This window comes from Mobula hypostoma, chromosome 9 (assembly GCF_963921235.1).
Source record: "Mobula hypostoma chromosome 9, sMobHyp1.1, whole genome shotgun sequence".
Taxonomy (NCBI): Eukaryota; Metazoa; Chordata; class Chondrichthyes; order Myliobatiformes; family Myliobatidae; genus Mobula; species Mobula hypostoma.
This window is the reverse complement of record NC_086105.1, coordinates 113412405-113428976: the sequence shown is the minus strand read 5'-3', so window position 1 is coordinate 113428976 and position 16572 is coordinate 113412405. Positions and strand designations below refer to the sequence as shown.

Below are 16572 nucleotides of genomic sequence, written 5' to 3'. Positions count from 1 at the left end.
GTGGCTTCATCTTTACAGTAGAGGAGGCCGTGGATAGACATGTCAGAATGGGAATGGGATGTGGAATTAAAATGTGTGGCCACTGGGAGATCCTGCTTTCTCTGGTGGACAGAGTGTAGATGTTCAGCAAAGCGGTCTCCCAGTCTGCGTCGGGTCTCACCAATATGTAAAAGGCCACATCGGGAGCACCGGACGCAGTATATCACCCCAGTCGACTCACAGGTGAAGTGATGCCTCACCTGGAAGGACTGTTTGGGGCCCTGAATGGTGGTAAGGGAGGAAGTGTAAGGGCATGTGTAGCACTTGTTCCGCTTACACGGATAAGTGCCAGGAGGGAGATCAGTGGGGAGGGATGGGGGGGACGAATGGACAAGGGAGTTGTGTAGGGAGCGATCCCTGCGGAATGCAGAGAGCGGGGGGGAGGGAAAGATGTGCTTAGTGGTGGGATCCCGTTGGAGGTGGCGGAAGTTACGGAGAATAATATGTTGGACCCGGAGGCTGGTGGGGTGGTAGGTGAGGACCAGGGGAACCCTATTCCTAGTGGGGTGGTGGGAGGATGGAGTGAGAGCAGATGTACGTGAAATGGGGGAGATGCGTTTAAGAGCAGAGTTGATAGTGGAGGAAGGGAAGCCCCTTTCTTTAAAAAATGAAGACATCTCCCTCGTCCTAGAATGAAAAGCCTCATCCTGAGAGCAGATGCGGCGGAGACGGAGGAATTGCGAGAAGGGGATGGCGTTTTTGCAAGAGACAGGGTGAGAAGAGGAATAGTCCAGATAGCTGTGAGAGTCAGTAGGCTTATAGTAGACATCAGTGGATAAGCTGTCTCCAGAGACAGAGACAGAAAGATCTAGAAAGGGGAGGGAGGTGTCGGAAATGGACCAGGTAAACTTGAGGGCAGGGTGAAAGTTGGAGGCAAAGTTAATAAAGTCAACGAGTTCTGCATGCGTGCAGGAAGCAGCGCCAATGCAGTCGTCGATGTAGCGAAGGAAAAGTGGGGGACAGATACCAGAATAGGCACGGAACATAGATTGTTCCACAAACCCAACAAAAAGGCAGGCATAGCTAGGACCCATACGGGTGCCCATAGCTACACCTTTAGTTTGGAGGAAATGGGAGGAGCAAAAGGAGAAATTATTAAGAGTAAGGACTAATTCCGCTAGACGGAGCAGAGTGGTGGTAGAGGGGAACTGATTAGGTCTGGAATCCAAAAAGAAGCGTAGAGCTTTGAGACCTTCCTGATGGGGGATGGAAGTATACAAGGACTGGACATCCATGGTGAAAATAAAGCGGTGGGGGCCAGGGAACTTAAAATCATCGAAAAGTTTAAGAGCGTGAGAAGTGTCACGAACATAGGTTGGAAGGGATTGAACAAGGGGTGATAAAACAGTGTCGAGGTATGCAGAAACGAGTTCGGTGGGGCAGGAGCAAGCTGAGACAATAGGTCGGCCAGGACAGGCAGGTTTGTGGATCTTGGGTAGGAGGTAGAAACGGGAAGTGCGGGGTGTGGGAACTATAAGGTTGGTAGCAGTGGATGGGAGATCCCCTGAGCGGATAAAGTCGTTGATAGTGTGGGAGACAATGGCCTGGTGCTCCTTAGTGGGGTCACGATCGAGGGGTATATAAGAGGAGGTATCTGCGAGTTGTCGCTGTGCCTCGGCAAGGTAGAGGTCAGTACGCCAGACTACAACAGCACCCCCTTTATCAGCGGGTTTAATAATAATGTTAGGATTAGTGCGGAGGGAGTGGAGAGCAGAGCGTTCCGAAGGAGTGAGGTTGGAATGGGGACAAGGTGCGGTGAAGTCGAGACGGTTGATGTCCCGTCGGCAGTTGGCAATAAAGAGATCCAGAGCAGGCAGAAGACCAGAGCGGGGTGTCCATGAAGAAGAGGAGGGTTGAAGACGAGAGAAGGGGTCATTGGTGGGGGTGGAAGAGTCCTTGCTGAAGAAGTAGGCTCGGAGACGGAGACGGCGGAAGAAAAGTTCCGCATCGTGGCGAACACGGAACTCGCTGAGGTGTGGGCGAAGGGGGACAAAGGTGAGGCCCTTACTGAGAACAGAGCGTTCTGCCTCCAACAGTTGAAGGTCGGAGGGGATGGTAAAGTGAACCTTGTAATTCAGTTGTAATTCTTCAGTTTGTATCATGATTTCAATTGATACAAACAATAGCTACTCAAAATATGGAATTTCCTTCGTCAATCCTGGTGGTTAGAGAAGTTTCGCCATTACTGTTCTAGTAATACTGCAGATCTGTTAGTTATGAAGTGCCAGTCATAATATTTCTGAGGTAGTGAATAATGGAAATTTCAATAACAAAGACATTGAGATAAATTAGTAACTATACTGCAGCTTTTCAGTCACATTTTTCTTTAAACTTTGCTTCCATGATCATGCTTAGGTGAAATGTGCATCCAGAGTTAGTCATTCTACCTGGTAACTACTGTAATACAAAAGTCCTGAAAGGTGCTTTGCATGACCTCTTACTGATATTATAATAAGAATTGTACAATAATGTGGTTGATAAAATATCTACAATTTTAATGTCAGTGTTGAAACGTTCCACTTTAAATGATTTTTTTTTTAAGACTGATGGAGCAAATTGAAAAATTGATTTTTCAGAAGTTGGATGGCAGATGATAGCACTGGTTCATTTTTCTCCCCTGAGCAACAAAGATGGAGTATTCAAACATGTCTTTGGAGGGGGCAGAAACCTCTCCCCTCCCTTAAGGAAACTATACCTGTTGAATGTTTTTATTCCTTTAATGGGATTGTGTAATTCTTGGCAGTGCTTTGAGTTGGGGGAGAAAAAGCCCTATAATTAGTCACATTGTTCTGAAAAGAGAAGCCACAAATGTTGCACATCCTGTGCTTATCTGTAGACTTTTTTCTGCAGTAAATTAAGAGCTGATATTTTCATTGAAGGGTTAGCGAACTGCAGAATTTTATCATTGGGAGGAGCTGGAAGAGACTGTACAGCGGAGATGTTTCAACCTGAAAAAGGCTCTTGTTTGATTGGACTAGATTACCTAATAATCATATTCAAGGAATTTGAGTGTAATCAGGTATTCTAGTCCAGTGCAAGAAATAATACTGCTGGGTTATTTTCATATATCTGATGCTATCCAAAAATTGCTTAGATGTAGCATAAAAATATTTGGTAAAGCCATGCTGCTGTTTGGCTCTAAATGTAAAAGTTTCACAAGTAAAAATGGCCAGTTGATTGTACTCCAGGAAAACTACTGTTTATGATAACCATCATTCAAGACTTGAGGGGTCGGGGAAATGTGAGATGGTGAAGAAAAGAGCAAGAGATGTTGGAAAAGACACAGACATGATGATTTGCAAATTCTGTTTGCACATTAGGGTCTATATGTTGTAAGCAAATTATGTATAGGACAGTAAAATACTATATTTTGTATGTTTTAATTAGTTTTGGACACTGACATTTTCCTTAGTTTATACACCCAAAAATTTTACTATCTAGACTAGAAGTATGAACCTAGAGTTGTAATTAACGTTTTCAGCATTAACTATTCCAGACTGGTTATGCACCACAGTTGTTACCAAAAATTTTTTTTAGCAATAACGCAGCAACCTATACCTGATAGCAAAGTTGTTGTTGAGGAAGCATTTGTTTTCTAATTCAGAAAAAAAAATCTTGAGGCATAGAGGAGGATTTTAACTTTGAGTCAATTGGATTTTTGAATAAAATAGGAAGTAGAAGTTGGAAAGAGACGTCTTCTATAAAAGAGGTCCTTTTCATTTCCGATATTTTTTCATCACCTGACTTTGATTAAAATTACGATATCAGTTTTAATGACTTTGCAAGTTGATTTTGAAGTGATAAATGGAATATTGTGTTTTGCACTGTGAAGACAATAAATTTGCACATTTTAGCACTGAATCTGTAATAAACATTTTCAACAGAAAATTATTAAAAAATAACAAAAAGTGCTAGATATTATCCACTTTGGTTTTCCTACCCTTTTAAGCTACCTCTCTACAGATAGATTATGGATGTTTAGTGAATTTCCCACTGAACATCTTATAATTTTGAAGCTGATTATCCTACAGAATAATCTTGAAGTTTATCACCGGTCAGTGATGACTGCAGTAGATGTCATGGAGTTAAAGGCAGTAATCAATGAAAAATTCAAGGAAATTCTTCATCAGCTGTAATTAAAAGTTAATTCTTTCTCCCTCCATAGATGATGTTTGACCTGCTAAGTATTTACAGCATTTTCATCTATTTGAAATCATTTTCTGGTTTTCTGATTGGTACCGGGATGTTCGGATGCAGCTAAGTTTCAGATGGTGCAGAACAATCTACTTTAGTCTTCTGCAGCAAGCTACTAGAAATATAAACCAACCTCCTGTTCAACCCTTCACAAAAGTTATAAAGTGCCTTAACAACTGGATGCCAAGTGAGACCTGGATTTGGTGCATCGCCTTTGATTGTTACTTTTAAATTCAGGGATACAAATAAGGGCAGGTAATAACTGCTTACTCCTGTATGTTTTAAAAATAAACGGAATTCGACCAGGAACTGATAAGCTTAGACAAAGAGCTTTTGAATGGAAATCCTATTATCTACCAGTTGGACTTGCTGTAAAACATCTGTTACTATCTTTTATGAGAGTAACATGTATTGATGTTGCTTTGGATAAATTGCAAGTTTGTCTCATTTGAGTTGGTTTCAGCAGCTTTTATACTTTCAGATTTTTATTTAGGGAAATGTGTACTTTTGAAACTTCAACTATTTACTGTGGATTTGCCTCAATATACCCTAATTTCATTGGATAAGTGGATTGATTTAGACTAGAGTAATGGAAATTTTCAAGGCCTTAATACAAACTTGACGTGAATTATCAAAGTTGTTGGTGAACACAGCAGGCCAGGCAGCATCTCTAGGAAGAGGTACAGTTGACGTTTCAGGCCGAGACAGGAGTCCTGACGAAGGGTCTCGGCCTGAAACATGGACTGTACCTCTTCCTAGAGATGCTGCCTGGCCTGCTGCGTTCACCAGCAACTTTAATGTGTTGCTTGAATTTCCAGCATCTGCAGAATTCCTGTTGTTGACGTGAATTAACTGTTTTAGGCTAACTGATATCACCGTCTATCCATAACGTATCCCTCATTTTGCCACTTTACACATTCTTTATTCCCCTCTTTTTGCACTACTTATTTTTTATATGAACTTATTGTAATTTATAGCTTTTATTATTGTGTATTGCAATGTACTGCTCTTACAAACAGGAAATTCCATGACATGTGCTAGTGCTATTAAAGCTGAACTGATCCTGATTCTATTTTGTTTATAGAATTTGCAGGTGAGTACGTACATGGGGTCATCTTGTTGGTGAAATTATTATCAGTATCATATGAACAGGAAGTCATGGAATCCAGTGCTGTACAATTCTATGATTCGTCTTCTGTTTCATCTGTTCACCAACCAACAATAGCCTCAACCCCCAGAGATTTGACTCCAGATACCAGGCATTCATTGACCTAAGACCACTGTTTCTGCTTTGTTTTTTCCCTGTCTCTTCGGCCAGTAGACATCATCTAAGCTGCCACATTCTCATCCTTAAGGTATGTTTACAAATGGTTATGGATGTCACTGCAATGGCAAGAAAGAAACTTCAGGGCACACTGCAATCTCTAAAGTATATCAGATAAAAGGCTTTACTGAAATCGATTAGGAAAAGCACTATGTTGCAACTAGTAGAGTTGCTGCCTTCACAATCGACATTCCATTGTGACTTCTGGTGAATTTAGCACGTTTTCCTGTGATTGAGAGAATTTTCGCCAGGAGCTTTAATTTCAATGTATATTTCATAACATTATAGTTCCATTACATTTATTTCCTTGTAGATTAAATTACAACCATTGTGAATATTCCCTAGTATGTAGGTGAGTGGCAGAGTCTGGGAGAAATTGATAGCCTAGTTTGATGGTCTAGGATTAGCATAAATGGATCTTGGATTCTGAGCTGAATGCACTGTATTACAACTCTCACTAACACCACAAGGTGGCACTAAAACACGTTATGGGTAATTATAAATACTGTAGCCAACGAAAAGAGCACAAAGGCACCAACATCTTGGAGGGGGGGGGCGGGGGGAGAGTTTCGGTTTAGACCTGTAGTAGGATCGATAAATACTTCTGAAAGATCTGACTAGAAAAACTAGAGTGGGCTAATGGACTCAGTGAACTAGACAACCAATCGAAACCTTTAGCTTTCCCTCTTCCTCCCCATCTATAAAGTACATTCCTGCTGAATCTGCTTCCACTTATGCAATGCATTCTAGATTATAATTACTGTATTAAGAAAAGTATTTCTGTTAGATGCCCCACTGTCTCTGTACACTATATGGACAGACAGATGACTTTCTCCCAATATTAGAGGTAGTCAAAATATGTTTAATGAAAACAATGGTTTCCTCAGCCAAGTCACAGAATCATTCACAAATGTATGAAGTAGTGCAAAACTACTGTTAACCCTCAATGGGGTGGGTTGACACCACAGTAAAAAGACTAAATGTTCTCACATGGCCATCTTCAACCCTCCTCTTCCTGGTCTTCTCCCTGCTCGGGATCTTTTTATTGCTAACTGCCAACATCTTGACTTCAACACGCCTCCCTTCAATTCAAACCTCACTCCTGAACTCGCAGCTTTCCACTCCGCACGAATCCTAACCTCACCATCAAACCTGCAGATGGGTAGGGGGGTTGCTGCAGTAGGCTGGCGGACTGACCTTTACCTTGCTGAGGCCAGGTAACTCATATCTCTTACGTACACCTCGAGCAGGACCCCACTAAGGAGCACTAGGCCATCGTCACCCGCTCCATCACTGACCTTGTTAACTCTAGGGATCTCCCTTCCTCCGCCACCAATCTCATAGTTCCATTACCCCGCACCTCCTGTTTCTACCTCCTACCCTAGATCCAAAATCTCCCTGTCCGGGTAGACCTATTTTTTCTGCCCCACCGAATTTATACCTGCGTACCTCGATCCTGTTATATCCCCCTTGGTTCAGTCCCTTCCTATCTACATCCAGACATGCCCTGGATCTTTTCAGTGACTTTTTAAGTTCGCTGGCGCGAATCGTCTTATTTAAATATGGACAACCAGACCCAATATAGTATCTCCCCAGGTGGGCCTTAAAGCTCTCCGCTTTTTTCTAGGCAACAGACCCAATCTATTTCACCGCCACCACCCCCACTGTCCTCCATCTCAAGAATTTCTCTTCCGGCTCTTACCACTTCCACTTCCTATCGAGGTGTACCCAATGATATTCGCATGGATCCCAGCTATGCCTTCCTTTGTGTCGGCTATGTAGATCAGTCTGTATTTGAAGCCTACAGCGGTATCAGCTCCCAACTTTTCCTACGCTACATCGACGACTGCATTGGTGCTGCTTCCTGCACCCATGCTGAGTTCATGAACTTTGCCTCCAACTTCCATTCTGCTTCATCTCCGACACCTCTCTCCCTTTTCTCGATCTCTCGGTCTGTATCTTTGGAGACAGTTCATCTACTGCTATCTCTTATAAACCCATTGATTCTCACAGCTACCTTTCACTTGTAAAAATGCCATCTACTCTCAGTTTCTCCGTGGGGGGTGGTGGGACTTAAATATGCAAGGGGGTTGCCGACAAGATGGCTTTTTAGAGTAGCTTGTGTTTGAGCCGACTCGGGGAAAGGCTATCTTAGATTGCGTGTTGTTAGCTTAACGTAAAGGAAGCCTTGTGCGTCAGTGATCATAATATGATTGAATTCATACTGCAGTTTGAGAGGGAGAAGCATAAGTCACATGTAGCACAATGGAATAAAGGGAATTACAGAGGCATGAAAGGGGAGCTTGCCCAGGTGGATTGGAGAGGGATACCCGGTGGAGATGACGGCTGAAGTTTTTGGGAATAGGTGCAGGATATGTCCCACAGAAGAAGTTTTCAAATGGCGGGGCTAGGCAACCGTGGCTGACAAGGGAAGTTAAGGACTGCATAAAAGCCAAGGAAAGGGCATATAAGGTAGCAAGAGTGAAGTTGGATGATTGGGAAGTTTTTGAAAGCCAACGAAAGGCAACTAAAAAAAACTATAAGGAAAATGATGAAATATGAGGGAAACTAGCCGATAATTTTTTCAGAAGTTATTTTCAGTTTTATAAAGAATAAAAGGGAGGTGAGAGTTAATATTGGACCATTGGAAAATGATGCTGGTAAAGTCATAATGAGGGACAAAGAAATAGCAAATGTACCTAAGTGCTTTGCTTCAGTCTTTACTCTGAAAGACACTAGCTGTATGCCAGAGGTCTGAGAGTGTCAGGGAGCAGGAGTGAGTGTCATTGCTATTACAAAGAAAATAGTACTAAGCCTACTAAAAGGTCATAAGGTGGATAAGTCATCAGGACCAGATGGACCACATCCCAGAGTCCTGAAAGAGATTATTGAAGAAATAATGGATTGGTCATGACCTTTCAAGAATTACTTGGAAGTTCTAAAGGACTGGAAAAATTGCAAATGTCACACTGCTCTTTAAGAAGGGAGGAAGACAAAAGAGAGGAAATTATAGATCAGTTAGCCTAACCTCAATGGTTGGGGAAGTGTTGGAGACTCATGATAAAATAAGTCGAAGTCAGCATGATTTCTGTTAAGGGAAGTCTTGCTTGACAAATCTAGAATTCTTCAAGGAAGTAACAAGCAGGGTAGACAAAGGAGAGGCAATGGATGTCATTTACTTAGATTTTCAGAAGACATTTGACAAGGTGCCTCACATGAGGCTACTTAACAAGATAAAATCCTATGGTGTTACAGAAAATGTACTGGCAATGGGTAGAGGAATGGCTGACAGGCAGGAGGCCGCAAGTGAGAATAAAGGGGGCCTTTTCTGGTTGGCTGCTAGTGACTAGTGATGTTCCTCAGGGGTCAGCACTGGGGCCGCTACTTTTCACATTGTCAATGATTTGGATAATGGAATAGAGGACTTTGTGGCAAAGTTTGTGGATGATACAAAGATAGGTGGTGGGGTAGGTAGTGCTGAGGAAGCAATGCAATTGCAGCAGGACCTGGACAAAAAAATGATACATGGAATATAGTGTTGGGAAATGTATGATAATGCATTTTGGTAAAAGGAACAATAGTGCAGACTGTTAACAAAATGGGGAGAACATTCAAACATCACAGGTACAGAGGGACTTAGGAGTCCTTGTGCAAGACTGCCAGAATGTTAATTCACAGGCTGAGTCTGGTAAAGGAGGCAAATTGAATGCTGGTGTTTATTTCAAGAGGAATAGAATACAAAAGCATGGAAAATGCTGAAGCTTTATAAGACACTAGTCAGGCAATCAGCCCCATATCTCGGAAAGGATGTATTGTTATTGGACAGAGTCTGGATAAGGTGCATAAGGCTCACTGGAATTTAGAAGAGTGTGTGAGGATCTCATTGAAGCCTACCGAATGTTGAAAAGACTAGATAGGGTGGATGTGAAGAGGATGTTTCCGCTGGTGGGGGTATCTGGAACTAGAGGGCACAGCCTCAAAATTGAGGGGTGATGTTTTAAAATAGAAGTAAGGAGGAATTTTTTTAGCCAATGGGTGGTGAATCTGTGGAATCCTCTGCCAGGCTGCAGTGAAGGCCAAGTCTGTGGGTATATTTAAAGTGGAAGTTGATGGATTCCTGATTGGTCAGGGCATTGAGGGATATGGTGAGAGGGCAGGTGTATGGGGTTGAATGGGAACTGGGATCAGCCATGATGAAATGGCTTAATTCTGCTCCAATGTCTTATGGTCGCATCTGCTCTCAGGATGAGGCTTTTCATTCCAGAACTAATGAGGTGTCCTCCTTCAAAGAAATCAGGTTTCCTTCCTCCACCATCAACACTGCCCTCACCTGCATTTTTTCCACTTCTCATCCCATCCTCTGGCCACCCCACCAAGGATATGATTCCTCTTGTCCTCATCTACCACCCCAGTAACCTCTGTGCCCAGCACATAATTCTCAGTAACTTCCACCATCTCCAACAGGATCCAACCACCAAACACATCTTTCCCTCCCCCGTCCCCACTTACTCGCCTTCCACAGTGATCGCTCCCTATGCGACTGCGGTGTCCATTCACCCCTCCCCACTGATCTCCCTCCTGGTACTTAACCTTACAAGAGGAGCAAGTGCCAAACTGCCTCTACACTACCTCCCTCAATACCATTCAGAGCCCCAAACAGTCCTTCCAGGTGAGGTGACACTTCAACTGTGAGGCTGTTGGGGTCATCCACAGTATCCGATGTGACCTCCTGTATATTGCTGAAACCCAACATAGATTAGGAGACCACTTCGCCAACACCTACTTTCTGTCCACCATTTCAAATCTACTTCCCTTCCCCATTCTGACATGTCAGTCCATGACCTTATCCACTGCCGCAATAAGGTCACACTTGGGTTGGAGGAGAAACACCTTGTATACCATCTAGCATGAACATTTGATTCTTCGAACTTCTGGTGATTGCCCCCCTCTCACTATTCTCCATTTCCATTTCCCACTATCACCTGCCAATCACCTCCCTCTGCCCCTCCCACTTCCCTTTCTTCCATGGACTTCTTCCCTCTCCTATTAGATTCCCCCTTGTCCAGTCCTTTATCTCTTTCACCAACTTCCCAGCTCTTTACTTCACTCCTCTCCCAGTTTCACCTATCACTTTGTACTACTTCCTCTCCTCCCCCCCACCTTCTTACTCTGAATTCTCATCTTTTTTTCCCCCAGTTGCTATGAAGGTTCTCAACCCAAATTTTTGACTGTTTACTCTTTTCCATAGATGTTCCCTGACCTACTGAGTTTTTCCAACATTTTGTGTATGTTGCTTGGATTTCCAGTGCCTGCAGATTTACTCGTGTTAGAAATTTCTCAATATTTGGTCCTACTGGAACCTTCCTTCCAGTTCTCATTACAGAGTGATAGTTTGCTTTTGTTCAATGTGAAATGATTGCTCAAATGATTTTAAAGAAGGAAATCTAAACTTTGTTTCATAGTTCATTTTATTATTCCAAGAGCTTTGAAACAGGATTCATCTTATGACCAGCAAAGATAGCTCAAAATGACTAAATAGCACATATTCGTTATCCATTTTTTTCAGTTAAAAGAATAATCTTGTTGAAACTGACAAACCCCTGAGGATAGGAACTGGGACTTGCCCAAGGCACCTTATGCAGTATTGAAATGCTAGAGCACAGAGTCATTGCAAAGCAATTTCTGAATGTGAGGCTCTTGTACCTTTTGAGAGTAGCAGGCCATACTGTTATTTCATTAGGTACATGATTACTATAAAAGTATGATAATCATTTCAGCATTATTTGCCTTAACTGAGATAAGCTGAGATTGTATTGGTTTAAGAGAGGGTGCGGCAAAGATTGGCAGAACAATTAAAGAAGTTGCATATTTCAAGGAGACTGGTCCCATGATTCAAACAATCTTCAAATCTTTCAATTCAGCCTCCAGAGTCTATGGAAAAACAAAGATTTTTGCAATGAAAGATGTTAATAGATACTTCATAATTGAAGCTATTAGTATCAGCAATAAACACTCAGACCTTGATCAGTATAATTTTTTAAAGCACCTATTGAATGAAGCCAATCCTAATGAGGAAATGCTTCAACTCCAAAGAAACACAGTTTCTCGACTTTGTGTTTAAACTAATTTTTTTTTTTGTTTTTTTTTTATTTCAGCATGCTATTGGCAAGATTCTGGTTACCAGATATGGGGGTGGGAAGAAAAAGGAGATTATAATCTGATCTACACGGATTTTAGTAAGGCATTTGGTAAGGTTCCACATGGGAGTCTGGTTAAGTCGCTCGTTATTCAGGAAGAGATAGTAAATTGGAATAGACATTGACTTTGTAGGAGAAGCCAGAGAGTGGTCATAGAGGGTTGCCTCTCTTACTGGAGGCCTGGGATTAGTGGTGTGCTGCAGGGACCGATGCTGGGTCTTTTGTTGTTTGTCATCTATATCAATGATCTGGATTATAACGTTAATTGGATCAGCAAATTTGCAGATAACACTGTAAATAGGGGTGTAGTGGACAGTGAGGAAGGCTATTATGGCTTGCAGAGAGATCTATATCAGCTGGAAAAATGGGTTGAAAAATAGCAGATGTAATTTAATGCAGACAAGTGCCAGGTTTGGTACTTTGGTGGGACCAGCCAAGGTAGGCCTTACATAGTGAACAGTAGGACACTAGAGAATGTGGTAGAACAAAAGGATCTGGGAATACAGGTATGCAACTCATTGAAAGTGACCTTGCAGGCAGATAGGGTCATAAAGAAAATTTCTGACACATTGGCCTTCACAAATCAGAGTACAGAAAATGGATGATATGTTGAAGTTATACACAATGAGAGGCCTAATTTGGAGTATTCTATGCAGTTTTGGTTACCTACCTACAGGAAAGATGTAAACAAGGTTGAAAGAGATCAGAGAAAATTTATAAGGATGTTGCCAGGTCTGTAGGGCTCAAGTTCTAAGGAAAGATTGAATAGGTTCGTACTTTATTCTTTAGAACATAGAAGTCTGACAGGAGATTTGATAGAGGTATCCAAAGTTATGTGGGGTAAATGCAAACAGGCTTTTTCCCACTGAGGTTAGGTGGGACTACAACCAGAGGTCAATGCTTAAGGGTGAAAGGTGAGAAGTTCAAGGGAAACATGAGGGGAAACTTCTTCACTCAGAGGATCGTGGAGTGTGGAATGAGCTGCCAGCACAAGTGCTCCATGCGAGCTTGAGAAGCTAAGATAGGCACATGGATAGTAGGGATTTGGAGGGCTGTGATCCCGGTGCAGGTTGTTGGGAATAGGCAGTTTAAATGTTTTTTGGCATGGACTAGATGGACGAAAGGGGCTGTTTCTGTGCTGTACTTCTCTATGATCTACTTGCTGCTATCTTAGTGAATTGTTGAGCATGGTCAAGGAGCCTGCTTCTAATTCATAAGTTAAGGTTGTTATATATTTCAATAATTAATCTGTGCCAGATGGGGCCACTAAAGCTGATAGCTGATGGAGATTTTGCTCTTTCTGTTGGAAAAATGAAAGGGACTCTTGATCCTTGCTAGTGAACAGATGGTGCAATCAGCTTTCTGGAAGGAACAGTTCAATGCCTTAAATGGAAAATGATGGGGTTGATATTCAGGAAAAATGAATCACATGAGTTTCCCCTCACCTAAGCAGTGAATGAAGCAGAAAATAAATATAAAGCTGGCAGAGCAATTAATAACTTGTGATATCTACAACATTGTGTTGTCATCCACATTCACATGTGTGCTCATTCCTTTCAGACTTCCATCTTTCTGGACTTATACGGGTGATGAGATGAATAGTGGGTACCAGCAGTTTCCTCAAGTAATAGCTGTTGTTTTCAAAATTATTTATTGTCATAGAAACATAGAAAATAGGTGCAGGAGTAGGCCATTCGGCCCTTCGAGCCTGCACCGCCATTTATTATGATCATGGCTGATCATCCAACTCAGAACCCAGCCTTCCCTCCATACCCCCTGACCCCTGTAGCCACAAGGGCCATATCTAACTCCCTCTTAAACATAGCCAATGAACTGGCCTCAACAGTTTGCTGTGGCAGAGAATTCCACAGATTCACCACTCTCTGTGTGAAGAAGTTTTTCCTACTCTCGGTCCTAAAAGGCTTCCCCTCTATCCTCAAACTGTGACCCCTCGTTCTGGACCTCCCCAACATCGGGAACAATCTTCCCGCATCTAGCCTGTCCAATCCCTTTAGGATCTTATACGTTTCAATCAGATCCCCCCTCAATCTTCTAAATTCCAACGAGTACAAGCCCAGTTCATCCAGTCTTTCTTCATATGAAAGACCTGCCATCCCAGGAATCAATCTGGTGAACCTTCTTTGTACTCCCTCTATGGCAAAGATGTCTTTCCTCAGATTAGGGGACCAAAACTGCACACAATACTCCAGGTGTGGTCTCACCAAGGCCTTGTACAACTGCAGTAGTACCTCCCTGCTCCTGTACTCGAATCCTCTCGCTATAAATGCCAGCATACCGTTCGCCTTTTTCACCGCCTGCTGTACCTGCATGCCCACTTTCAATGACTGGTGTATAATGACACCCAGGTCTCGTTGCACCTCCCCTTTTCCTAATCGGCCACCATTCAGATAATAATCTGTTTTCCTATTTTTGCCACCAAAGTGGATAACTTCACATTTATCCACATTAAATTGCATCTGCCATGAGTTTGCCCACTCACCCAACCTATCCAAGTCACCCTGCATCCTCTTAGCATCCTCCTCACTGCTAACACTGCCACCCAGCTTGGTGTCATCCACAAACTTGGAGATGCTGCATTTAATTCCCTCATCCAAGTCATTAATATATATTGTAAACAACTGGGGTCCCAGCACTGAGCCTTGCGGTACCCCACTAGTCACCGCCTGCCATTCTGAAAAGGTCCCGTTTATTCCCACTCTTTGCTTCCTGTCTGCTAACCAATTCTCCACCCACACCAATACCTTACCCCCAATACCGTGTGCTTTAAGTTTGCACACTAATCTCCTGTGTGGGACCTTGTCAAAAGCCTTTTGAAAATCCAAATATACCACATCCACTGGTTCTCCCCTATCCACTCTACTAGTTACATCCTCAAAAAATTCTATGAGATTCGTCAGACATGATTTTCCTTTCACAAATCCATGCTGACTTTGTCCGATCATTTCACCGCTTTCCAAATGTGCTGTTATCACATCCTTGATAACTGACTCCAGCAGTTTCCCCACCACCGACGTTAGGCTAACCGGCCTATAATTCCCCGGTTTCTCTCTCCCTCCTTTTTTAAAAAGTGGGGTTACATTAGCCACCCTCCAATCCTCAGGAACTAGTCCAGAATCTAACGAGTTTTGAAAAATTATCACTAATGCATCCACTATTTCTTGGGCTACCTCCTTAAGCACTCTGGGATGCAGACCATCTGGCCCTGGGGATTTATCTGCCTTCAATCCCTTCAATTCACCTAACACCACTTCCCTACTAACATGTATTTCACTCAGTTCCTCCATCTCACTGGACCCTCTGTCCCTTACTATTTCTGGAAGATTATTTATGTCCTCCTTAGTGAAGACAGAACCAAAGTAGTTATTCAATTGGTCTGCCATGTCCTTGCTCCCCATAATCAATTCACCTGTTTCTGTCTGCAGGGGACCTACATTTGTCTTTATCAGTCTTTTCCTTTTTACATATCTATAAAAGCTTTTACAGTCCGTTTTTATGTTCTCTGCCAGTTTTCTCTCATAATCTTTTTTCCCCTTCCTAATTAAGCCCTTTGTCCTCCTCTGCTGAACTCTGAATTTCTCCCAGTCCTCAGGTGAGCCACTTTCTCTGGCTAATTTGTATGCTTCTTCTTTGGAATTGATACTATCCCTAATTTCTCTTGTCAGCCACGGGTGCACTACCTTCCTTGATTTATTCTTTTGCCAAACTGGGATGAACAATTGTTGTAGTTCATCCATGCAACCTTTAAATGCCTGCCATTGCATATCCACCGTCAATCCTTTAAGTGTCATTTGCCAGTCTATTGTCATTGTTTAATACACGAGCATCAAGGAGAACAAAATGATTGTTACTCCAGATCCAATGTAGCATAAAAACCACAATGAATACAGTAAATGATAAAATGCCTTTTGGCAAATGGAAGCAGCAAGGTATATGAAATCACAGGACAATGATTACGGGTATAAGGGGTGGAGTGTAGGTGTAAAGTGACAGGTCAGGCAATACTCAATTCCTCAGCATTAAGAACTTGCTGGCCAATTTGTCCCAGTGTCACGCTGGAGAGTGCACTTGCAATTTGCTGCAGTGATTTTCAGGAACACCTTTCCTAATATTACTTTATCTATTGGGGTAGATGAATCTGGAGAGCTGTGCAGGTTTAGAAAGCTCAGTGTAACTATTGAAAGTGCTTGGTTTTACCTTTAAATCCCAGATTGCCATTCCGCCATCCATGCCAGTGGTGCAAAACTTAGTGCAATTCTTTTTTCCACCCTCAAGACTGGATATTTGGCTGCAATGAAAATAAAGAGTTAAAGAAAATTTGTATTTTTCTTTTCCATTTCTGAAGTTCAAAAAGAGGAAATCTTGTTCACTGAAATTTGAATGTAGAAATTTGTGTAAAGTGAATGAAACAGTCCTCTCTAAATTACAGTCAAGTACTACCAAGTCACTTACTACAGATCTTTCATATTAGACAATTCCTGGTCACCTTACTAAGAAGTAGTTCCAAGGTGGATTGAGTGTATAGGATAGTAGTGGGGTCATGGACTAGAGATTCACTTACAGGTTTGGGTCTGTTCAAGCACCCACCTTGCAACTCCAGCTGTGGCTAGTAAATCAGTGCGCACAGCAGGGATGAAATAAATCTAGCAGAAAATTTAGGGGAGAAGCCCATGGATTAGACTTCAGTGCTATTTACAAGACCAAAGATATTGCAGATAGTTCTGATTGCTCTGTTGAACTGGAAGCTAGGAACTTGTTTATTTATCTGGGATCAGCCATGATGGAATGGCAGAGCAGACT

At 42.4% G+C, this 16572-nt stretch overlaps 1 protein-coding gene across 1 annotated transcript in view; it reads right to left on the bottom strand.

Annotated features, from left to right (window-relative positions):
- Positions 1 to 11007: 11007 nt before the first annotated feature.
- The window catches only part of arpc1b (actin related protein 2/3 complex, subunit 1B), a 51028-nt gene continuing 45463 nt past the window's right edge, over positions 11008 to 16572 (bottom strand). Inside the window, exons 9-10 of the mRNA XM_063058943.1 lie at positions 15970 to 16060; positions 11008 to 11488 (exon numbers count right to left, since the gene is read on the bottom strand). Of these exons, the coding sequence (XP_062915013.1) occupies positions 11450 to 11488; positions 15970 to 16060 (130 nt within the window). The 3' untranslated portion in view covers positions 11008 to 11449. The remainder of the gene's footprint in view (positions 11489 to 15969; positions 16061 to 16572) is intronic.